The 27,059-nt window shown below is 31.2% G+C and overlaps 3 protein-coding genes across 3 annotated transcripts; 1 reads left to right on the forward strand and 2 right to left on the reverse strand.

The window, feature by feature from the left end:
• Positions 1-3,320: 3,320 nt before the first annotated feature.
• LOC110663660 (uncharacterized protein At4g06744) lies at positions 3,321-4,931 on the reverse strand. The gene has a single exon (XM_021823049.2). The coding sequence runs from the start codon at positions 4,898-4,900 to the stop codon at positions 3,566-3,568; it is 1,335 nt and encodes a 444-aa protein (XP_021678741.2). The 5' UTR covers positions 4,901-4,931; the 3' UTR covers positions 3,321-3,565.
• A 4,216-nt stretch (positions 4,932-9,147) lies between these two features.
• LOC110663659 (uncharacterized protein At4g06744-like) lies at positions 9,148-10,767 on the reverse strand. The gene has a single exon (XM_021823048.2). It carries the CDS (start codon positions 10,760-10,762, stop codon positions 9,449-9,451), a length of 1,314 nt encoding a protein of 437 aa, XP_021678740.2. The 5' UTR covers positions 10,763-10,767; the 3' UTR covers positions 9,148-9,448.
• Positions 10,768-21,765: 10,998 nt separating this feature from the next.
• Positions 21,766-25,741, forward strand: LOC110663685 (cysteine proteinase mucunain). Its single transcript, XM_021823071.2, has 5 exons — positions 21,766-22,396; positions 23,993-24,228; positions 24,324-24,464; positions 24,644-25,093; positions 25,308-25,741. The coding sequence occupies exons 1-5, from the start codon at positions 21,919-21,921 to the stop codon at positions 25,401-25,403; spliced, it is 1,401 nt and encodes a 466-aa protein (XP_021678763.2). The 5' UTR covers positions 21,766-21,918; the 3' UTR covers positions 25,404-25,741.
• The last annotated feature ends 1,318 nt before the right edge of the window (positions 25,742-27,059 follow it).

The following is a 27,059-nucleotide window of genomic DNA, read 5'->3' on the forward strand; positions in this document are numbered from 1 at the left end:
CTTTCTTTTTTAGTTGTATTTGCTGATGGAGGGTGGTCCATGCAAACTGTTAAGGATTGAGTGCTTTTATCGAAAATGTTATTGGGCTGGATGATCAGGGTCATAACTACGCAACACCCCATTTTGGTGTTTTTCTAACCCGCTGTGGAGAATCTTTCGCCCGCGCTCAATGAAATTCTAAAGTGAACCTTAATAATTAACTAAACTATCATTATAAATACTTGAATATCATTATATGGAAGACGTTAAGTTTATAAGTCCATCCCATAGAACATATAGAGGTATGAGAGAATTCTATATCCAGATGGCATTCCCCGCCAGAAGGCTTTCTTAAGCTAATTAAACTGTGATGCTAGCTGGAAAAGAGATAGGCTGGACTCATCTATTGCAGTAGTGGTGAGAGAGAACAGTAGGGAGAGTTATAGATTGAGTAGCTAAATCATGTGCAGCTTCCACCCCTGTTGATAGGCGAAGCAAAAACTGTTGAGGAAGCCATCCTTTAAGCAAGAGCTCGTGGTTAGAATTCCATCTTAATAGAATCCGACTCCTCTATTCTTATTCAAGCTATCAACAAGGTTTCTATGTCTCCACCATGGGAAATTCAAGCTGTCCTGCATTCTATTGATCTTTTAAGGCCCTCTTTTCATTATATCTCCTTATTTATGTGGAGAGAAATTGTAATGAAGCTGCCCATTGACTAGAGTTTGTATTGCTAATGTCCGTAAGGCCTTGTAATGCTAAATCACAGTAAAAAAAAAAAAAAAAAAAAAATTTTGGAGTAAAAATGATATAAGCGTTATTCCATGAGATGGGCATATGCGCCATCCCACTTACAATGACCGTAGGTTAGGCACTGTTCCACCACGGAGTAATATTATTAGATAAAGGCTCCCGTGACATACAGGGAGAGCAAACGCCAGTTATCCTTATTGCGGCTGTTTATTTTATTGATTTCCAAGGAACCTAATCACTTGCAAACTCGTGATCATTAGATTAGTTGGGGCGAATCTCCTGAAATTTATGGCAGAAAATGATTCCTAAATTACGCACGGCACACTAGCACAGTATTCTTCTTAAGGTAGGGCCGGCCCAAAGGCTGAAGTTGCATAAGCAAACTTTCAGCCTCAAATGCTACTGAGATAAGCCTTGTCAACATCGCCGCGTTATTTATTTTATTGATTTTATGATTTAAAATTGAGGGAGGATACTGTTAAGGTGAATGTGATTCATCCAACATTCAGTCTCAAACCTAGGCATGATACACGAGCTTTTGACACGTGTTCAATTCGTTTGAATCATATTAATTAGTACATGTTTGGGTAAATTTTAAATAAATTTAAGCATGTTTAAGTGTGAAAAATTATACTGCTGTCATGAGTTTGAATACAGTTTAAATTTAACACTTTAAATATCTGCCTTTTAAATTTATCAAACTAACGGACACCCTAATTGGTTTAATCGAATAAGTAACGGATATCTAACATTTATTACCCTTCAAAAAAATAAATAATTATGTTAGTAATTTTATTAAGACTTAAATTTTAGACCTCAAAAAAGTGATAATACAAAATTTACAACTAGGCTAAAATACTCACATTTCGTATTATTGTATATATCTAACTTTAAATATTACATTAAATTAAGAATATATTTTTATATTTTTACATATTAGTATTTTTTTTAAGTATGATTTGAACTTTAATAAATTGAAATGAATAAATAAAATTCACAAATAAGTATTATTACTCTACCTCTCCCTTTTTTTTTTAATAAAATTAATATTTGAAATGAAATTATAATATTATTTTTATTTATTATCTTAAAATTTAAAATTTTTGTCACGGTTTTTAATAATCTGAATTCGAGTATTCGACCGTATATCTCATATACATTAAATATATAGTAAATGACATTAAATAAATAAATAAAACCCGATGTGGAGCGTAAAAGGGTTTGAAACGGGTACCTATTGGTTGGATCTTCGCAATTGGGGCAGAGCCGCAGGGCATAGGCGATCCCTTCATTTTGGGTTTGGATTAATAGTTATGATACTAGGTCTCGGGGCCCAGGCCCAACCTTGATTATTGGAGAGCCTCATGTGCCCAATCCGCACAAATTGTAAGTGAGAGCTCTTCTTTTTAATCTTACAAATGATAATATTTTTGAAGCTATACCATAAAAAGATATTTCTTTTTTTTTTTAATTATTAAAAATAATTACAATGAAAGAATGAAGAGTAATAAATAATATTCTATACAATTAATGTGACACGTAAGGCTAACATCATGCTCCTTCTAGTAGTAATGTATTACTAAAGCTGTGCTCTGTGGATTCTCCTACTTTCCATCTCATTATGATTATGGTCTATACATGGGGGCCATGCATATATGGTCTGGTCCGTTCCTTCCGCTGACAGGTTTTCAAGTTTCAGGATTCAGGACTTTGGATGATCATGCAGCAGCTATATATCAGACAGATTCCCTAGAGAATGGCTTATTTATTTATCTAATCACATTTTAATTAAGCATTTGATTAAATTGAAGGTCAATACGAGTGAAGGCAAGTTGGCCATGAGGATGAGGATGACGATACTAGATTTAAAAAATGAAAAATAACACTGCATAAAATATAACAGCATATGGAATTCTTTACATTCTTATTTCAGGAAGCTGCTTATTAAAACCCAAACCCGAATGGCATAATCCAATGAAACATCCTCAAAGCTCATCGTGAAACACAGAAACTTCAACCCACTTAGCATCAGCACTACTCCATTACCATTAAATACATAATAAAATCAACGCCACTAGTGACCCCTGACAAGGCTGGTGCATGATGCATAATGCATCAAACTTTTTAATCATATCCTATTCTTTGAATGCACTTCTTTTGAGCTGGACCGGGTTAGCTCAGTACTCTTCTAGCTCTCCCAAACTTAAATGGGACCTTCAAGGTCTCAAGACAAATCATCATTTGGGTTTTGGAATGGCTTGTGGTAGCGTTCCACTGAAAGTAACTTGCAGTAGCCAGTGGTAAAATGGTCAACACAAAGTAGTTGCCCTCATTCCCACTCTCATTGCGGACAAAGTTGGGGACCATATCCTCTAAAAAGAACCTTTTTTTACCGATTGTATGCATATTGATTCCCCATCATTTGCCACAGCTCGCATTATCTTTCCCCTAGAAAAATGGAAATGCAGCACTGAACCTAATTGGCCGATTATGCCATAGATAAGAAGGTTAGGTGGATCCTGTATTTGCATAAATCACATGTTGCACCTTATACTGAATATTTCAACTACTAATAAAGATTGAACAAATGAAAATTTGAATACAATATATTGTTTTCATACACGTCGACGTACATGCAAATACTCATTCAAAGAGAAAGGTACATTAAAATTTTCCATGCAATTTTCTCTAACTTGAGCATGGAATTGCAAAACTTTTCCATAAATTGAATGCAAGTGAAAAGAATGACTAAACATGCAAACAAAATCTTAACTAAAGAATTCGAAATACTTAGTGGTATTACTGGTGCATATTGAGGAAAATAAGGTAGTGGTCAAGGTGAAGAAGCCATTTCAGGAATCATAGAACCAGAAATAAAAGGGGTTTTACAAGGAATGTAAGTATAAGACCACATTCTGGGGCAGAACTTGGGCTGTGCAAAGAAATTTGCACATTCCACTACCGATCTTTGGAAGGGAAGGTCGGGAATACAATTGTTTCTAACATCAAGCAGTCCTTTCTCAATTAAAATCCTACACAAAGGCCCAACCGTTGTAAAATAATTATCAGACAAAGATAGGTTGACCAAATTTTCCAGCTCGCAGACCAACTCTGGCACCATACCAAACAACAGATTACCAGCAAAATTCAGCTGCTCTACCTTCTCTAGACAAGCCAGAGACAAGGGTAATGGACCAGTCAACTGATTGTTGCCAGCATCGAACACTATGGCCTCTTTTAGAAGACCTATCTCATAAGGCAGACAACCGGTCAGCTGATTGTTTAAGAGTAGGACCTCAGTTAGATAGGAAAACGCCTTGAAAATGCTTCTTGGGAGTGGGCCAATGAATTTGTTGTTGGCTAAGGTGAGAAAAAGAATATGGTTGCTTCCTAAATTGTCAGGCAAACTCGTCATGAAATTGTTGTTATTGAGAAAGAGAGCATCCAATGGTTGTGTAAATAACTGAGGAGGTATTGACCCAGAAAAGAAATTGAACCGAATGTCCAAGAATGTTAGACCATTCATGCCAAGAACCGCTGAGGGAAATGAACCAGAGAAGAGGTTGTTACTTATATCAAGCTCGTAGAGATAGGGAAGCTTAGCAATTTTTGGGGAGATAGTACCAGAAAAGTAGTTGGAATTCGCGTGAAAGAGTGCAATATCAGGAAGCTGATCAAGGAATCCGTCGAGTGTAGGAGCAGCAAGTTGGAATCCGTTGAAGTCTATGGAAGCAACAGCTATTGCTGACTTGTTGTCTGGAGGGTTGTCGCAGAAGAAACCTTTGTAGCTGCATATATCTGAGCCTACCCAGGTCTTAGTAATGCCATGACGATCTGAGGTGATTATAGACTTGAACTTTTGGACGATAGGGTACACCACAGCCAACCTTTGATCAACAAATACCAAGACTCCTGTTTTGAGAGATAGAGATGGGGTTGGGGGTAGAGGAACTGCCAATTTTGGACACTCCAGTGGAATGGTTATCTTGTTGTTTTTGTGATTTTCATTCTTGCAGCTTTTAGCTTCGCCTCTTCCTCTGTTACCAATGAGAAATTCTAGAGTTTCTCTGTTGATGCTAATTGCTATGGTGTTGACAGCGAGAAAAATGAGGATTATGCAGAGGCATGAAAGTATCAATTTGATGGACATATTGGACGTATTGCTCATGGTTGTTTCTGTGCCGAACTATGTGCTTATTTTCTATCTGCTCAAGAGCAGGTGCCAAGACCAGAAGAAACCAAAGGAGTGAATTATATAAGAGATTAACACCTCCAGAATCGTCTCTAATTGTTATTTACCTACTTTAATTAATTCATTTAGCTATATTTAGCATGCATTCTTATCTCTGCCAAAAAAAAAAAAAAAGCAATATAGATTTCTTAAACAATATATTAGTAAATAAAAGGCTGCAAAACTTATCATAATTTATAATTTTTCATTTCTTGTTTCTACCTGGTTTTACATTAACAAAATTTCATTTGCCAATGATGTGATCCTCACCATGGTGCCATAAATAGAGAAGCATTAACATCAAATCACAGTTTCTTTTTTCTTTCAATCCTTATTTTAAAAATGGCAAAGCAATAGATTAAGAGATTTTCTTTTAAAACTGAATTGAAACAACATTATTGACATAGCCAGAGGAAATAATTTTCTAATTCAAATTCATTAATGAACATAGACAACTTAAGGTTGCCCATTTAAAATATTATTTTCATCCCCAGTTGATTACAGAATAATTCAGTCCATGTGTAAAAAGGTTGCTTTTTGCTAGTGGATTCCAATCTCCATTTCTTCTTGGCGGCAGTGTTAATGGGTCCAACAGCATCATGTTGTGGTCTCTATCACTTAATTTTATTCTATTTTACAAAAGCCTTCTCTTCTTCTCCTCTCAAAAAGTCAAGCCTAAATAACAAAACATATCATGAATATATTTGAGTTTATACATATATATAATTAAAAAAATTTAAAAATGAATCATAATTTTAAATCAATGAAAATGATTCAATTATTTTTCACTATTAATCCTATTTTTTAGCGTTAACTCTATGCAATTTATATTAGAACGAAAAAGATGTCCTTGTTAAACATTAAATTTTTATTAAAACCAATATCATAATTATTTATTGATTAAATATAATACTCTTTTATTAATTTAATGTAATATTCTGAAGGTAAGAAGGAAATTTTTACTTATTTATTGAGTATCAATTTGGTGAGACACTTCAGGATCTGTTTGAAATTATTATTGAGAAAATTATTTTTTTAAATATATTAATTAGAGAGTATTAAAAAATAATTTAAAATTAAATTTTATAAATTTTAGTTATAAAATATTAAAATAATAAAATAAATTCTTTTAAAAAAAATTTATAATTTTTAAATAATACTTTTATTTAAAAAAATAATTTTAACTCTACAAATCTAATACTAAAATAGGTACCCAGTATCAGGGGTATTGTGTAACATGCCTAGCGTCAAACGGGCCCAAGGTAATATAACTTTTCCAAGTCTGTTTTGGGTGGCCCATTAATAGATTCTGTTAGCCGACAGACAACATTTTAGCCCACTCTAGGATTTATACATTATAACTTTCTTTGAAGCCCGGTTGCTGAACACGCAAACTACTGTCAATTACCTTCATTAAATAAAAGGCCTTTTGTGGGAGAGAAATTACCAAGTGTATCTGTTCTATATATATCACTAATATAATATTTATATTATATATAGATAATTTATAATTTTTATTTTTTAATTTAATTTTTAATTATATTTTAAATAAAATAAATTATTATTATTAAATTAATTTTTAATTAAAATTTTTTTATTTAATTTAATTTGAATAAATTTTATCTATTATAATAATAAATTTGTAATTAATTTATAGTATAATTAATTAAAATATCCATTTAATTTTTTTATACATATATTAAAAAGTAATTTCTATAATTACTTTGTTTAAAATATAATGAAATTACTTTATTCAAAAATAATTTAAATTTTATAAAATTTTATATTTTAACTTATAATTTATGTAAATAGATATTTTTTTAAATTACAAAAAAATATTATATTAATGAGAAAATAATATTATTTAAAAATATATATAAATATAATATTTTTTATTATTAATATAATTGAAAAAATATATTAAATTATTCACAATAAATTGGATTATTTAATTTTAATAATAATGAAAATATATAACATTATTATTATTAATTAAAAATATCATTTTATTATATTATTTTTTAAAAATATTATATCTTTAAATTTTATAAAGTGTAAATTTTTTATTAATTTGATACATTTTTTATAAAATTATTTTTTTATACAAGCGGTTATTGTTTTACATAAATATATAATATAAGATAAATATATTTTATAAAAAATAAAATTTTAAAATATCATTATTTTCTATTAATATAATAAATATTAAAAATATATTATATTTTTCAAAAGACATATCTCGTAATTTTGAAATTTTGATATTATAATTTTAATTTTTTTAATCATCTTTACTTATTGTTAAATTTTAGATATAATCATATTTGTAATTTATTTTTAAAATTTTACTTTTATATAAAAATATAATTGAGAGATAATTTATGTATAAAATTTAGATATTTAATTAAAATTTGAAAATAATTCAGTTAAAAATTAATGATAATAAATATGGATAATCAAAATATTAGTTATAGTTACATTCAATATATAACTATAATCAAATGAAATATTAAAAAAATTAAGAAATATTAAATAAGAAAATTATAAAAAATAGTAATTAAATAAATATTAATTAAATTTATTTAAATAAATAAAATTTGAGAATTATTATTAATATTTTTTGAAAAAAATAATAAAAAAATAAAGTAAATAAAAAAAATTGAGAGTAATTAGATAAAATAAAAATAATTTGTAAGAGAATAGTAGTTGATATGTATAAATATCTCATATGACATATTATATATATATACAAATAAATGAAAATTATTTAAATAAAAATTTAATTTTATAATTAAATATTATTTAATCCAAAAAGTAATAAAAGCATTTAAATTTAATTTTTATAATAATAAAATATTTCCCATTTAATTGGCATTTTTAATTCAATGATCATAAGTTGACCATAATAATGATAATAACAAGCATTAATTAATTTTAAAAAGTAAAATAAAAAGAATATTAAATTATTAATATAAAAAATAATACATACTAGCTATAAATAAGTCAAATCTCTATATTTTATTTTTATAACTTTTTATATGGACTACACTTTTTATCTCTCAATATTTTTAACAAATATTTTATAATAAAAATAATTGAAAATATAACAATACAATAAAAATATTTATTTATGATATGAAATAATTTAATATTGATTAAATTATATGATAATTGATTATGAGATTATAAATTAATTATTTTTTTAAATTGATGGCTATTAGTAATATTTTATTATTATTATTATTATTATTATTATTATTATTATTGCTATTATTGCTATGGAGAGGTGTCGTGTGGTAAATAATATTTTTATATGAATAAATTTATAAAAAAATAATATAAATAATTTTTAAATATTACAATTAATCATAAAAAAGATCTTAATTTTTAAAAATTAAATTTTAAAGAAAATAATAATTTAAATCATAAATATTAAATTAGTACTATAAATAACAATAATAGTTAAAAAGAGAAATAAAAAATAGTTAAATAATAATTAATATAAAAAATTTATTAATGAAAAATGATATGCGGTAAACTTTTCAAGTAGAGTGTTACATGACATTCCCTTGAGAATACCTTCCTACTTTATATAGATATATAATTTCTCACAATAATATGGGATTATTCTCAATATTATAGGAAGTGTATATTTTTTTTGTGAGAAAAAATACTATTTTTACGTGCGTTGAAAGTATTTTATAATTTTATTTTATGGGGTTAGTCTTTTTAAAAAAATAAAAAATTAATGAGTGCTTATTTATTCAAGTTTCTTTTATTTATTTAATATATCTAAATTACAAATATGTAAATTTCACCTATTTTATATATAAGCTCTATCTAATATTTTAAGTTTACAATTCCTGTATACTACAATGCATGTATTTGTAACAATTAATTCTATATAAATGCCCTTTTTTATGCTCAATTTGGCAATTTCTAGATAATGCACCGATTAAGTTAAAAATAAATATTTATTTTTTTATTGTTAGAATTATTACCAGAATTAGTGAGATAGGACAACTAATTGTAGCGGCAACGAAATATTTTCTTTATTTACAAAGATAAACAATTTAGGGGGAAAATATTATCATGACATGAAAGGAACTTTTGTTAATAGATATTATCATATTTTCAAATTAAATGGATAATGGAGAGATAAACTGTAATTAATGTAATGTCTTTTGTATAGTATTTCGTATTAGTTCCATCAATTCATATCATCCTATCAATTTGAGAGAGATATTTTTATTTCCATCTCAAAAGCTCAACAATCCGACTAATTTCCTGCTATTAAGTAGATCACAATAATACAAATGAGAAGGAAAATTTAAAAGGGAAAAAAAAATTAAAGCTCCCTTAAGCGTGACATATGTACATTAGGGAAAACACCATAGAAATGCAACATAACGCTGCTACTCCACGACAATCTCTTACTTGAAGACATCATGAATGAATTAATGGAACCCATTCTGCACCTGCCATTGATTAATGGGGAGGCATTTTCAGGGCTTTATAGGACTGTGGAGCTGGAGCTTCGTCCTCTGTTGGAGGAGAAGTAATCTTCATGGAAGATGCGGGAAGGGTACAAGGAATAAAAGAAAAACTACTCTCACGAGCACAACTCCTAGGCCTTGCAAAAAACCGGGCACAGTCAGCTGCAAGTCTTTGATTAGGAAGCCCCATAATGCAGTTTCTGTTCACGTTGAGTCTCCTTGCCCTTATCAGCCTCCTGCACTGGGGGCCAACTTGGGTGAAATAGTTAAAAGTAAGCGTAAAATTATAAGCATTTGGTAGCCTACACAAAACCTCCGGTATTGGCCCATAAAACATGTTATGAGCCAAGTTCAGAAACTGCAATTTCACCAAGCACCCAAATGATTGTGGGATCGGACCCGTTAACAAGTTGAGCCCAAAATCCAACACCGTGGCCTTCTGCAAGTATCCGATTTCAAAGGGGAGGCATCCGGTGAGCCTGTTGCCTAAAAACAGGGCCTCGATTAGTGTATTCCAGGCTCGGCCAATACTTCTTGGAATTGAACCTGTGAGCTTGTTGTTGGCTAAAGTGAGATAGAGTGCTGGAGTGTTGCCAAAGTTTGCAGGGATCGTACGATTGAACTGATTATTGTTGATGAAAAGAACGTCAGTGTCAATGTTGAATGCCTGAGCAGGGACAGGACCCAGATAGTTGTTGAACCGAATGTCCACAAAGGTTAATTTTTGGGCTCTGAGAACGTTGCTGGGGAATCCTCCTATGAACTTGTTGTTACTCAAGTCAAGCTCATAGAAATATCGCAGCTGATTGAGGTTTGAATTTATCGGGCCGCTAAAGTTGTTAGAATTTGCATGGAAGATGGCAATGTCTGGCAAATTCATGACAAAACGATAGAAGTTCAAGATACCGCCAAATCTAGCACCATTGAAATCAATAGCTGCTAGTCCAGTAATGTTTCTATCAGGGACAGTGTCACAGAAGAAGCCTCTGAAAAGGCAGTAATTGTTGCCAACCCAGGTCCCAGTGTAGTTTCTAGGGTCAAATGTAATGTTTCTTTTAAGTTCCTGAGTGATGAATAGAATTCTAGCTCTATTAGCGAGAGGTCCTGGATTGTTGTTTGGTTGGCGTGGCATGAGATGCAGTGAAGGAGGGTAGAGAGGTGGCCTGGGGCGGACTCGAGGGAAAGGAAGAGGACGAGGTGGTGGTGAAATTGGAGGGCATCTTGGAGGAGGAGGACATGTTTGGGCGAGAGAGTGAATGGAACAGGTCCCAATGGTTAAGATAAAGAGAAGAAATGTTGTAGACATGGCTAGCTTCAGTGTGGAGAAGGGTAAAGCATAATAGCAAGCAGATGACTATTTATAGATTGTCTTGCTCTCACTGTGCAATCACAGTAATTATGTGATGATTGGCGGTCATGGCCATGATTCAGATTGGGCCTCAAATTGATTTTTCAGTTTGAATTAAATCATTGAAGCGGTCTCTTAATCTGAAATCGGACTATATCATAATTTATACTCTAATTTAATTCAAATCAGCCTTCTAAAAAAATTATAATAAATATTTTCAACAATTGAATTGACTCAATTTGAATTAAATCAGAAGCATCATCAAACTAGAATCAAGATTATTTTTAAATTGAAATTAAAATTGAACAGAAACCATCAAAATCAGAATTGAATTGGCCTTCTATGGTCCAATTCAGGACCATCGTTCCCATAGATCAAAATTGTCAATTCTGACTCGAAAACAAATTGAAATCGGTTGGTCACACTCTCAAATGATCAGTGTAAAATTCTCTTAATTTTACCTCTTTATTATTATTATTCCTTTCTTCTTTCACCATAATCTATTATTATTAACATTATTATTTAGGCAGGCACTCAATATAAATTATTTAATGGGTGGCTCTTATGTTTTTCCCCTTCTGTTATATTTAGCAGAAAATTATGAAACATAAAATATAAATTTTCTTAATTAAACTAAATTACTATAATGGCTAATCAGAGGTAATTTAATTGGTCTTATTTTACTTTTAAAGCACAGAGAGGGAAAAGATTTCAAGTTTAAATATTATTCAAATATTTATTTATTTTAGGATTATTTAGATAAAAGAAAGAGAATGCCACCTTTTATTATATATAACTCATTAGTTGTACCTAATTTATTACGCTATTATTGAATTAAAAAAATAATATAAAATTATAAGATTTTTAATTAAAATTTTAATAGATAGAACCAATTGATAATTTTTCTATTGATCTGACGAGCCAATTGATAGAACCACCGACACAAGACGCACAGGAACCACAATGGAGTATGGGCGGTATCCTGAAAGTGAAAGATACTGATATCTAATCGTGGCTCCATTATGAAGGGGAAATTATTTTACAATAATTTTTTGGAAAAGAATGTCGTATGTATTATAAAGTTAGCTGAGTAATGTCACTTTAATCGCGAAAAGTTAAAGTGTATTAAAGCAATACTTAATTTGTTATTGTTTCTTCCCTGGCTTAAAGCCAGACCTGAAATACACAAGATACACTCTTCTTAGATAAGGGAGCCAGCGAGTAAAGATGTTATCAGAAAGTCGACCTATATATAATTGTAATGCGAAATATTTATATAAATTCGACTTATTATTAATTCAAAAAATACAAAAGTTCTCTTTTTTATACTCGCTGATTGTTTTCTAGATGCCTGTAGGATCGCTGCAACACTCAAGAAGTGAGATGGTTCTATTTCAGGTCCAATGAAATCAATATTCCTTTACCGCGTAAGAAGAAAGAAGCTGGCGTTAATCTCAAAATTCATCATCTTTGGTTCTGTGTGGTCCTCAATGTGCAAATTTTTCCTAAAGCTTTCGACTGCCCCGCTGCTATCTTATTATTATCTCCTCTTTATCGATTGCCAAGTGGGTGCATTTTTCCATATGACAATACTTATAATTATGTGGGAATGTAATTAATAAAATTAAATTAAATTAATAAAAATATATTCATAATTATTTTTACTTATAAACTATAATAAATATGATTTATTATTAATAAAATAATAATAATTATAATTTAAATTTATTACAAAATTGTAAAAATAATAATTATAGAAATATTTTATTAATAAAATTATAATTAATAAATATTTAATTATTTTAATCAATTCAATTACCAAATCAAAGATGATTGAATTGATAACAGAAAATTGGAAATCTTTTAACTATTAATAAAAAGCTAAACCAAATCAACATACACTTATCAATATAACTAAATTTTATCTATTTAATTCAATTATTCAGTTATTATAACCAAATAATGCAATTCCATGATTATAATCTCTCATCTGTATTACAGCCCCGCAGGCAAGATCGTCACTGACATCATAGTAACATTTTTCTGCCTGCACCATGGATAGCAAATTTAAAGCATAATTAATTCAACCATAAATTTAAATTACCATTCTAAACACTCAAATTAAGCCCCAATATATTATTGATAAACTTTCTTTTTGTTTCTTTATTCCCAAGAATACTTTTTTATTATTTTAAATAAAGTAAATGAAAAAAAAAAGAATTTTGTCAATTAAATTATACAACGAGCTAGATAAATTAATGTTCATGCTTTACATGACCTTAATTTTTTTTTTATTATACATCTATATATCATTTATATTAATTCTTTAATTGAATTTTAAGATATATAATTAAAATATGTAGCATAAAAAATAAATATAAATAATTATATGTGAAAAATCAAATGCACATAAATTTTTTAGGGTGACTAAGTAAATTATAACAAATTACTTAAAAAAATATAATACTTTTTTTTTTTTCTGTAATTTCATTCACACAAAGCGTAATTAATTAATAACAGTAATAATATGTAAACACGTGGAATTAATTACATTTATAAAAAAAATTAAAAATATACTTTAATTTGATGATTAATTAACAAAATTATTGTAGAATTTTAATTAAAAATTATTAAAAATAAATTAATTAAAACTTTAACTTTTTGTTATAATTAAATATAACTTTTAGAATTGCATTCATATTTTAGAAGCAAAAATGATTTAATAAATGTGAGCTAAAGTTAATTTTATATATATGAAATTATATTTTGATAATGAGAAGAAATTGAGGAAAATGTGTGTAGGGAGAAGGAGGAGGTTGAAGTTGAATATCGTGCCTCACATGTGGCACTCTTCACTGAATTGAGTGGATAAATGATTCATCACTACTTGACATTGGTCACCAAACCACGCATGATGAAGCTGAAGGAAAGAAAGATATTCATTCGCACTACAGTCTCTTTTCTATTTCAGCACTTATTCTCTATTCATTAAAAGACAAAATATATTTTGTCAATTATTGGCTTGCCCACGAAGAAAGAGATGTGCTGCTGTTAGCTATCCTCCATTCAAAATTTTTGTTTCTTGCTTTAGCTGTTTGTAATCCCAACTCAAGAATTTGGGGTTTTATTAAGAGAAAAATGGGCATTTTCTTTATTGGATAAAAAAGAACGTATGCCAAATTTGATGCTCCTCTTAAACCTTTTGCTTTCTTGCTTCGCTCATGTTATAGTGCTGTTAGCTATTAGCGTTAGGTAAAACTTTTATATAAATTTAATCTATCATACTTAAAAATTTATATATTTAATAAATAAATTATATCATATATTTTATATTTTAAATTTATAATTAATTAAATTTAAATAAAAAAATAATATACGATGATTATTTACTAATTTGTTTATTTATTCGTAGAGAGTCTCAGCCCTTAAAGTTCTGTAATTATGGGCCTTTATTTTTATAGCTGGGGCATTAGCTAAAGGAATGAGGGTAGGCTATCGAATGGAGTGAATTGCTCCCTCTGAAGCCCATATGCTAATTCTGTGGGCCTCATTTGAGGCTATTGTTTGGGAAGAGCCTTTATTCGAACTTCGACAAAGCCCATATTATTAGAGATTGGATTCCTTCTGGAGGAGCGTTAGCTTGTCCAATCCCTTCAGAAAACATGCTCAGCCGGAAAACTCATTGTCCAATTGGGTACGCCAGTTCAATTCTTTTACCATCGGTTTGTGGAAGGTAGAATAAAGTTCCTTTTTTTTTTTAAATAAATTTTTTAAAGTAAAATTTAAAAAATATTTTTAAATTTAAAATATATTTTAAAAATAATATATATTTTTTTTAATTTAGCTAAGTAAATATTATATATTTTAAATTCAATTTAATTTAAGTAGATTCAATTCAATCAGGTATATGATGTGATTGTTAACTAGATAAAGTCCGTAATGAGAGTATTAGAGAAAATATAGAAGTGGTGTCAATTGAAGATAAGTTGAGAGAATAGAGATTGAGGTGGTTTGGTCATGTGAAGTGTAGACATACGGAGGCTCCAGTTAGACAAGTAGAGCACATTAAGTTAGAGGATAGAAAGAAAAAAATGGGTAGACCTAAATTGACTTGTAGGAGAGTAGTACAATATAACATAGAAGCATTACACATTTATAAGGATTTAACCCAAAATCTTCAGAGTGGAGAAAGCGAATCCATATAGCTGACACTAAATTTTTGAGATAAAGGCTTAGTTGAATTGTATAAAATATAAATTAAAATTTTATATTCATTTAAAAATATAAACTAATAAATTTTGAGTTTCTTGCTTCTTCCGCCTCCTCTTTTTCAATCACCATCTTCACTTAAGCCATAATAAATACATTAATAATAATTTACCACTCTCCTGTTTATTTGCTTCTTTCTTCAACAAACCTCAAATTTATCTTTTTTTCTTTTTATTCAAGGGTCAACGGGGATTTGAAGCCCTAGGCTCATCGAATGCTGAAAATGGATCACTTTTGGGCTGGAACTAGCTGTTTTTATTTAATTGTTTAGAGAGACTTGACATCAAATTATAGAATATATATATTTTTTAATTTCCATTTAATTTTAATTAAATTTATTGATCAAAATAGTTCAATTTTTTTACGTTTATTTTAATTTTGATTTAATAGTAATGTAATTTAAATCAATTTAGTTCAATTTTGAGTATAAATTAAATCCGTGTAATTCTAAACCTCAATGGGCAGTTCTATACGGAAACAAACTCTAAAGAATGGGGCCGAAACACGCTGGCCCGTCAAATTACATAAACTGACAATTACATTCATAATGGTTTCATTTAGAAAATAATAATAATAATAATAATAAATAAATAAATAAAGAATAGTGAATCATCTTATGCTTTAAAATGGAATTATCTAGCCCGTTGAAATTATTTTCAAGAAAAAAATATTATTTTAAATGCAACTCAAAATAACAGTTTTAAAAAAATTATTTTATTATTTTAATAATTTTAATATAACAACTCAAAATTTTAAATTATAAATTAAATAAAAAAATAGTGTTATCAACATTATGAAATTTATTTGAATTGATTTTAAAAAATAAAAGAAGATAATATTATATTATATTATATTATGAATTATAGTATTTAAATATTTTAAAAATTTAATAATAATAATAATAATAATAATAATAATAATGAAAAAAAAGGATACCTTAAAAGCTGTCCCCCCCCCCCCCCCCTCAAAACACTATCTCTCTTTTCTCTTTTTATTTTCTTTTCTTTCTTTTTGTTTTCTAGTCATAACTTCTTTTTCAGATCACTGATTTTAACGTTGTTGGTGTCAAAATGTTCATCTCTTCACAGACATCGTATAGATACCAAGTTTGTGCGGTATCATTTCCTAATTTGTGTGAATCAAATTTCAGAGGTTTTTAGCCCATTTTAACTTCTAGGCTAGATCTCTTTCAAACCGTAAATCCTATCATAAATCTGAAACCACCAACATGCTCAATCGTCAAGGGCTTCGTAACGACACCAATTTAAAATTTTTTCAATACTAAAATTTCGATAGGTCTTACAGATTTTACAGTATTTTTTCGAGCTTCAAATGAGTTTATTTAATTTTGTAATAATTTTATTCTAACCCCTATTATTATGGGCTTCCCGTAGGTACCATCATTTCTTGAAAATTCAATAGTTGCTTGAATCAATAAATTTCGGGTCGGACAAATAGACTGCCAGAAAACTTTAGAATCGAGTCAAGTCTATAGGCTACCCCACCATTTTTCGATGCCTCAAACGCGTCCCATGTGTCAGAATTGGCATTAGTAAACTTGAAACCCAAGTTTTCTTAATTATTGAATGCCTGAATTAGATTAAAAATCAATAAATTATTCGTGCTATGTTAGAAAATTATAATTCCTTTTGTATTAGCTTAGTAAAATTGCTAAGGACCCATGAGGCAAAATTTTAGAAATTTTAAAACTTGTTTAGGTGGTTTTTGCTAAAAAATTAGCTCCGTATACTAATATATCATTTTCCAAGATTGTGAGCTTTGACTGATTTGGAGGGCCAAAGAGGGGCCATGTGATATTGATGGGATGTGAATGTAAGACTTGTGATTTTAGAAGTGTTATTTGAACTACTTTTACAGATTGAGTAGGTCCTAGGTATACGAGAGATTCTGCCGAATTTTCGGTACGACTTATGGTGTCTTTGGTCATTTTTAAACTTGTATTGAATCAAATATATTAAATAATTGCAATGAAATTATCAAGTGAGCCGGGACAGCCTTCCTCCTCGGTCCAGTCGCCACAGTAACCTCAGTTCAAGTATGTGAGTAGAATATTGATTTTAATTATAATTTCAATATTATTATATATTCAAGGCATGTCCATGCATCACCTATAAATATATTTATGTAGTTAAATACTAGGCATATTTTATGTTGCATCTTTGGTAGATGAAATGTTTACGGATGTTGTTTTATGATAATTTAGAGCAGTGTGCGTGTGTTGGCTTGTGTGTGGTGCGTGGTGCGTGGTATTGGTTATGGACAGGACGGGTAGACGCAGCTGGAGCTTAACTCGCTGGGACCCGATCCTTTATGGATAAGTTGGAGTAGGCACAGCTCGAGATGATCTCGCTGGCCCTCGCATTTGGTTTATTAAGTGAAAATCCGACTTGAGAGATACTCGCTGGCAGAGATTAGATTAAGAGAGCTATATAGGGAATCAACTCCCATATATATACTGTTTGAACACTATTGGGTTGTGAGTACTTCAAATTATCTTTTTGCTGTTATAATGTGATTTGTATGAAAATTATGATAGTGTTGCATTCCACTCTTCATGATGCATTAGTTTTAGATAGCTATAAAAATTGTAGTTAAAATCGGTATTTTACTCTTTGAGTCGAACGCTCACTCTGTTCATCTTATTTTTTCAGGATACAAGAGATTTCTTATTGAGTTCTAACCTACCTCTCTCCCTCGTAGGTCATCTATTAATATTTATGATGTTTTGTATAATTTTACTAACTTATAGAATTCCGCATGTGTTAGAAGTACTTTATTTGATTTGGGTCTGTATTATAATTGCCACGTTAGTCTGTAAACCTAGTAAATGCATACATGACTGGGTTGTATGAGGGAGCTAAGCTCCTATTGGATTTTATGACATTATGAATATGTAGAGGGTGAGCTGAGCTCCACAAATAATTATATATTATGCTTATAAATCGAGCGAGTCAAAAACTCCCCGTTGTATGGTCCATGTTATGGCTGAACTCTATCCAGTTGAATTCTTGAAATTGGGCTTAAAATGGGCTTTAGGATTTGGTTAAGTAATAGTTAGGCTTACTACGGGTATCGAGGGCTTTAGGTGACTTAAGTCCTAGTGCTGGCCCAGCCCATAAGTTGGGTCATGACATTTAAGATTAAAATTTAATTTTAAATATTATTTAATAATTTTTAATTAGTATATCTGTTCTAATAGCAACTCAAATAATAATACCAAACAGAATTTTAACTAATCATGAAAGATCAATTGGGCTATTTCAACAAAACTCAATGAGATGAATTTTAAGTTTATTTGTCTTTATTACTTGAAATTTTTAAAAAAATATTTTTGAGCATATTAATTATAGATTATTAAAAATTAATTTTAATTTAAAATTAATATATTTTATTTAAATAATTTAACATAATTAAATTATTTTTTAATAATATCTAAAAAATTTTATTTACAAAAAATAACTTAAACCATAATGTCAAAACACACCATTCTCTAAAATTTTTAGGCGAGATGCTTGGTTTGGTCTAATGAGTACCTCCCTATATGGATCCAACTTGCAAATTGTGCACGTGTGTAAGCTTTTTTTTATAATTTAATTGGGAAGAAATGAGATTTTATATATATTGGGGATTTGTATTATTAAATTAATAATTAAATTTAAATTAATTATTTGTTTCATGGCTCTTAAAATAAAAAGCATGATATTTAATATTCATTCTATAAAAAAAAAAATCCAAAGCATTAACAAGAAGTATAATAATTTTAGACCTCTTAAGTTAGTTAAAGTGGAGAAAAAAAATCTAAAAAAGTAACATCAAAGCATACGCATATTGATAGCGCAGTTGATTCAAAATGGTCAAGATACTATTCAAAGTGGCTTAGCCGATTATCCAAAGCGGACAGATGAAGCCATGAATGCTAAAAGAATCTGCCCACGAAAATGGAGATGTTAGATATCAGGTTCAGAATCGGACGGCGGAACACAGTTCCAAGTGCAATTGTGCTCAGAGTTAAAGACTCTTACACTCTGAAAGGCTTGCTTTGCTGTAACTCTTTCATCCCAGTTAATGGGTTGTGGCCCCAGTGCCTGGCTCAATTACTGGGTTCACATGCCCACCATGGTCGCCCATACTAATTTGTCCTTTTTGAGAAGAGATTCAGTTGTGCGGTGAGAGTATCAAAGCTTCTTTTCTGACTGCGGGCGTTCGCTGTTAGAATATAAAAGAATCAACTTGCTTCCTATGGACCCATCTCCATCCAGATGGAATCTTTTCCTCCATATATTTTCTTTCATTTCATCTTGGTTGGTAAGACAGTGAGAAATATGATAATATATTCGTTGGTCTGATCTGAATGCTTGATTATATTATGTCATATAAAGCCTCCCCTCCCCTTTCCTTCTTTTCAATATAAATTCATTTGCAATGAAGAGTGTTCAATAAAAGTTTGTGTTGTCCCTTACGATTTCAAGAAAAGTCAGTAATATCTCATATTTGTTGGATGTATCTGTTTTCTTTACTGTCGTGAAAGGAACTACCATCAACAATTTAAGCATGTTTTCAAAAGTTCCACCACCTACTTCTGTTTCCACGTAGAATAATGCCCCCTTCAAGAGAAAAGGAACATAAATTATGAAATATTGTATAAAGTTTAGTGTAATTCACTCTTTTGTGGTGCATAAACTATAAATTTCAAGCCTCCTAACACATACTACACCACAAATAGTCAAAGGCCATGCCTGTGCCAGACACTCACACTATATTTTTATGGAGGCTGCGTGATTTTCCAAACAGCCAAATCTAAAATTGTTTAAAGAATACTTTTTGAAATTAAAAATAGGAAAAAAAAATCCAACCGCTTAATAAATATTAGTAATTTATTTTAAGTATTATATATTGACAGATGTAAACTATTTAATTATAAATTTGATTTAATATATTGGATATTATAAATTTAATTATAAATGAGGGTTTTTTTTTTCACATTAAATATTTTGAAGAATCTTCCCTGATTTAAAAAATTATCTCTGAAGCAGGGCTAGAAAATGGGTAAGTAGAGAGAACTGAAAGCATCTTAAGCAAGTACACGGAATGTAATCAAATGTTGATATCAGAGTCAAATGGGGTTCACTATTTTGTCCATTCTTAATCAATGGTGTACAAGATTCAAATTTGGAAAGGAATAATTTATGTTCCGTGTGGCCCATGTGAACATGACATTGCCTGTGATGTACGTCGCTCTCATTCTACTAATTCCTTGTTTGGAAGAAATTGTTATTGAAACAGCAAATTTTGCTAATATTTTTACTAAAAATTGATCAATATTTGATAATAAATTCAAATTCAAATTAATTAGTATAAATTAAAACTGACCCATTAATAAAAAAAAATCAAATAGATAGAAAGATCCATCAATAATTAAACCAATGCCCATATCTTGATTGGAAAAAAAATATCTGAGAGTAGTTTTAATAATGAAGCAAGGAAAGTGCGAAAAGGACTGGAAGGTCCTTTACATATCCTACAAATTCAATATGATATGATTTGGCAGTACATGGACTGAAAACGACATCAGGCCTTACTTGGACAAGAAAGATTATGAAATACCACCAGTTAAATCCATGTTTTCTCATATAAACCTCCGTTTTCTTATTGATAAATGCTCTTGGCCCTTCCATCATCATACCAAAACCATAATTAACCTTTCAAAAAAAAAAAAAAACTAATAATAATAATAATAATGTTGTCTCTATCAGATTATGGGCGGCCCAAATACTACAACTATCATATACGAATTTTGGAAGTTTTATCAATACGTAATCACTTCTTCCACTTCTAAATTTACTAATCACCATTGCTAGTGAAAACCGAAAAGCGAAAAAGTAAAGAGGTGGTAGCTGGTGTAAGTCATGCAGCGGGCGCGCAATGAGTAACTGCGAAAGGGAAAGGGGGCCAAATTATTGATGCAAAAAAAAAATAGGGAAGTTGCTAATATTCCAACTTCGTGAAGGGTCACACTAATTGATAAAAATGCAGTCTTACTGTTCCACTCGTTTCAAGTCGTCACGGCACCCACATAAGGAGACGTGGTCAATTCCAATTCCCAAACCCATTTTTAACCGCATTTGACAGGTAAAATGAGATTTAAAAAAAAAAAAAAAACAACTCATTTTTTTCCCTGTAACGTTTTGCCCATATTCATTTTGTTTATTTTTAAATTTTTTATCTAATTTATTCAAAATTTTTCATTTAAACTCAAATTAATTGCTTTCTTATGAAAGTAGTGTATAAATTGACTTTTTAAATTTTTTTAATATTAATTAATTAAAAATATTGATTAATCAATTTCATAAATGAGGGACTAATTTGAATTTAAATTCAAAATTTTAATAAATTAAGTTAAAAACTAAAAAATGGACATGGATAAAAGAATCAAGGGAAAAAAGTGAGGCATTTTTTTTTCCCCAAAAGCAATGCCGTGCTGCTGAAGATTTTTACAAAGGCGCGTGGACATCACCTGTCATTACCACCGCTCCTAGTTTCAGGGGAAACCGGTCTTTGGCCTCTCTTTCACAGCCAATCAAATCATATCCACAGGCTCTCTCATTCGCCAGCTTCCGATTAAAGAATTTAATTTACCGTCTTTCATTTCCCATATATACGAAAATTAAAAATCTTAAATTAATTATCAAATTCTTCTATATTGTATTAATACTCGATAAACACATTCCTCTCATTTGCCTTTATAAACCCACTACCACTCCACTATTTTCACATACCCAGTCATAGCAAATCCACCCTTCCGAAACAACCAGAGCAGAAAAGAGATGGGTCTGTTTAGATCATCAGCAGCCATGTTCGTTCTCTTGTTTTTCGCTTTCACCTTGTCCTCAGCCTCTGACATGTCGATCATATCTTATGATCAAACACATGCTACCAAATCCAGCTGGAGAACCGATGACGAGGTCATGGCTATATACGAAGACTGGCTGGTGAAGAACGGCAAGGCCTACAACGCTTTGGGAGAAAGGGAGAGGAGGCTTCAGGTTTTTAAAGACAATTTAAGGTTCATTGATGAGCATAACTCTGAGAATCGGACCTACAGGGTCGGGTTGAACCGGTTCGCTGATCTTACCAACGAGGAGTACCGATCCATGTACCTGGGTGGCCGGAGTGGTATTAAAAGGAACAGGTTGCGTAAAACCAGTGATCGTTACAATCCACGTCTCGGCGAGTCTTTGCCGGATTCCGTTGATTGGAGGAAAGAAGGTGCCGTCTTAGAGGTCAAAGATCAAGGAAGTTGTGGTGAGTCTTTAGCTTTGATCATCTTTTAATATAGCTGCTTATGGATGATTTTTTATGGGTCTTTAGCTTTGATCGGATGGTTGTATAATTTTTTATAATTAGACAAACCGAAGAAACCAATTCACAGTGAAGTATAAATCGAATGGTAATTAACCTTGGGTGAAATGAAATTTTGATTCTCAACATGAAATGCTTAATTTTTTTTTAAATTAATAATATTTTTAATTGTTTATTAGCGAATTTAATTTGCTCTAAAATAAATAAATATATTTGGCCATCAAATACTGTGTTTTGTCCATTTTATCCCAACACTTTTTGCAGTCTCACATGTTTTATGGAAAAACAAAAAAAAATGAAAGGAAGATAATTTATCGGGGTAATGAAATAAACATCTTTTTGGAGGGGTGCCTTTTGGGTACGAGCCATAATAAAGTGTGGACGTACCCCACATCCGACATAGGGCGGGCCTGACAGTCTGACACCGTCACCCCTGTGCCCAAACGTTTGGGTGCAGCGTGCCGGAGGTTTACAATTTTTTTTTTTTTTAGGTTCTGTTTGTTAAAAATAAAATGGGAAAATTTTGAATCCACCCAAGCCCAAGCTAATAATTAACATAAGAGCAATAATTGAGAGTGACACCTCAACCTAGGTATGGATATTTCTTACTCCATGATTAATCAAATATTACGGCAAACTCTGGCTAAATAGCCGGAAGATTGGCAAAAAGTTAACATGTTTTTAAATACTATAAATTAAAAAATAAATGGTACTTGTACACGTGCACTTGATTGGTTGGTGATAGCATTATGTTTTGATAATACAAGTTGATTCACATTGGTAGAGTGTCTAATAATGGAATTAATGCAAATTTGTCCACTGAAATTAATAGTCATGAATAATTAAGTTTAAAATTATAAATTTATATATGAATTACATAGAAACTAGGTAAAATAAATTAATTTCACTCTAATTTGATTTCATTAAAACACACGTTTTAAACAAATTTAAAAATATTTGATATTTTTAATTTTCTCCTGAAATTTATTAAAAACTATAAGTTGATCTTTCTATTTGCTCTTTCTTTCTTGCCCATTTCCTTTAAAAAAATCACAATAATGAAAAAATAAAATTCCTTTGAAATTAAAATAAAAATTACAGTTAATTCATTTTTATCTCTCAATTTTACACTAAAATTAAAAGTAAAAATCAACATATTCAACAATAAAATCGTTTTTTTTTGAAAAATATTTTCTTTTCATGTCAAATTTTAAGGGTTAAATAATAATTTAATTAAGGACGATATTATAATTTACCCTTGCATGCTTTCTCATTCATGTTATTTACAAAATTGACCTAATTTATCAAGTTCTAATATAATAATTCAAATTTAAGATTTTGGATTTAATTGTCCAGGAAGTAACCTTTATTTTGTTTAATAATCTATTTTTGCTATTTCCAATAGACAAATTTAATCATTTGAAAAGTTTGAACCGTAATAGTAATTAGTTCTTACTAATAAAACAAATCTTTGTGCGCTGGGGAATGAATATACTCGATGAAAATCTAACAATTGCTAATATTCAATTCGATATGAAGGGAGCTGCTGGGCTTTCTCAGCGATTGCTGCTGTGGAAGGGATCAACAAGATCGTTACTGGTGACCTCATCTCTCTATCGGAGCAGGAATTGGTGGATTGTGATACCTCCTATAATGAAGGATGTAATGGAGGTCTAATGGACTATGCCTTTGAATTCATCATCAACAATGGTGGCATTGACTCTGAGGAAGATTACCCTTACACTGCTCGTGACGGCAAATGCGATGCATACAGGGTTGGTGTTCACGGAAAATGCATAAACAATAAGCAAGAAATATTATTATATGAAAAACATGTCTTCTTACCCTTTAGCTCCTTTTCCCCATGCAGAAAAACGCCAGGGTTGTTACAATTGATGATTATGAAGATGTTCCTATGAATGATGAGAGAGCACTACAAAAGGCAGTCGCAAGTCAACCAGTGAGTGTTGCAATTGAAGCAGGTGGCAGGGATTTCCAGTTTTACTCATCGGTAATAATTTTCTTTCCTTTACGCTATCATACATGTTACACACAATAAGTATAAAAAACATAGCTGGATTTAAGTCTCTCTCGATTATTTGAGTGTTTGCATTAGTATTTCACTGACCGATGATCTTTCACATCATTAAATTATTAAGGCATATTTTTCCTTTTCATTTCATCTTTCAGGGTGTTTTTTCGGGTAGATGTGGGACGGCATTGGACCATGGTGTCGCTGCAGTGGGTTATGGCACAGAAAATGGTCAAGATTATTGGATTGTCAGGAACTCGTGGGGGAAAAGCTGGGGAGAAAATGGCTATCTCAGAATGGCGCGAAATATTAATATGGCAACTGGGATATGTGGAATTGCGATGGAAGCTTCTTCTCCTATCAAGAAAGGCCCAAATCCCCCCAACCCTGGCCCGTCTCCTCCATCTCCAATAAGGCCTCCAACCGTCTGCGACAATTACTATAGCTGCCCCGAGAGCAATACTTGTTGCTGCCTCTTTGAGTATGCCAACTTCTGCTTTCAATGGGGATGCTGCCCACTTGAGGGTGCTACCTGCTGTGAAGACCGTTACAGTTGCTGCCCACACGACTATCCCATCTGCAACATTAACCAGGGAACCTGCTTAATGGTAAGAGCATCTCAACTATTCTATGCTAATAGATGGACATTTTTTAAATAACTTTGCCAATTTTGCTACAGAAAGTAGTTGGCCTTTTGCTTTTGTTGTTTCAATTGGAAGTGCTACGGGATTGGCACTTTAGGAGTTATAACAAATATTTTTCCTTACTCTGCAATTTTTGTGTCTCCTCTGTCTGCTTTGCTAATTTGAACTCCTCCAACAGAGTAAGGACAACCCATTAGGAGTTAAGGCAATGATGCGCATTCCTGCTAAGCCTCACTGGGCTTTTGGAGCTGAAGGCAAGAAGAGTAGTGCTTAGGTAAAAGTTAGGTCTTTGAGGCAGCGGACGATAGAATGAGGCAGGGATAGAAGAATCATACCAGTGGTTGATACCCCTCCTTGGTTTCTATGAAGCTGCACAACTTTATTCAACCATTAAGATCGGTATTAGAAAGATGGTTCATTAAAAGTTTATTCAGCTGCTGATTACGTGCATAGATTTCTATTTATCATGTTTCATTTGAAGAAAAGGTATATTGATCAGCTTCCAATATCCACAGTAAATGTTGTCATCATTGGCAAATATGGCTTTCATGATTGGGTTTGTCATTCCAATGATACTCGCAGTTCTCAAACCATCAATAGCTTTTATCTTTACATCTGCATCTTTCCCTTCAATTTCCATCCTATAAATTCCAATTTCATCTGCCTCAGATGAATGCATATTTTGATAAATAATTGTTGATGCTTAAATTTCAACGTAGCTTCATGTGCAGGTTGATTTGATGATTTTTCAAGGGGGGCAAAAAAAATACTCGGTTACATATAACTGTTAAACATAACAGTAAGGTTGATATTCAAATTCCCATATACCATAATATCAGGTGCAGATAGAGCAGGATAAAATAAATAAGTGGTGCCTCACCACTCTTACTGGGCATTCAGTTCAAATTCATGATGACGGACATATGGGAGATGCTGTTTTGCTCAGCAATGTCCCTGGACTTATGCGTCTATTGACTTGCAATCTCAACCGCACCTCAACCTTGTATATTTAAGTTGAGGTTCCTTTCTCAAGAGTAGGTATTGTTTGATCAGAAAACGCAATAGTTTCTCATCACTGATTACGGAGTGATAAGATAATTACAAGAATAGAATGATAAAGAACAGCAAACAAATTCTGCAAATGTCTTGATCGATCCGTCTAAGCATTCTACTGGAGGGGCGGCCAGTTGATCGACATAAGCAAACATGTGGCGGCAAGAATATCAGCAATTTTGAGTCTAAAACAATGGAAACTTTCCTACTCTTCTTGCGAAGATGTAAAAAACTGCAAGAACATGGGCCGGCCTTAGTCCATGTTGACACGAGCTATTATTTGCCTTTCGAGTTTGCTCCTCCCTGAAAGGCCTCTCGCTCTCAATTGGATTGTCGGTCAAAAAGCGGAACAAAAGCTTAAACATCCTTGGTTATCAACAGAGTAAAACTTTGAGATAGAAAATAATTACCGCCGGGGGGGCGGTGTTGCTGGGGGTGGGGGTGGTGGGCGGTGTGTGGGGTGTGGGGGTTGGTGTGGTGGGGAAGGAAAGAAGGTAAATAAGTAGGCATCCACCAACAATTGCGACCAAATAAATGTCTGATTAACAAGTTTAAAAGTTCATTAAAAGAAACATCAGAATGAAAATCAAAAGTTGAGGTTGGGGACCATCCATAGTGTGTCGGGGTTGGATGCCAAATATCGCACAAAAAAAGTTGATCTAAAAATCAATCATCTCTTTCTCTTGTCCTCATTTTGATTTTCGGGGACCATTGCATATGCTTGACCTGAGTAGTGAGTGCCACTCACTCAAAAGGATAGGGATACACCACGGGTCTTCAACCCTAACAATGCTACCCATTTTTTGCCTATTCTGTGGGGATGCTCTCCTCAGTCTTCATCACCACAAAGCTCAGTCTTAATCATACATGCTGTTTT

Source organism: Hevea brasiliensis, chromosome 12 (assembly GCF_030052815.1).
Source record: "Hevea brasiliensis isolate MT/VB/25A 57/8 chromosome 12, ASM3005281v1, whole genome shotgun sequence".
NCBI lineage: Eukaryota > Viridiplantae > Streptophyta > Magnoliopsida > Malpighiales > Euphorbiaceae > Hevea > Hevea brasiliensis.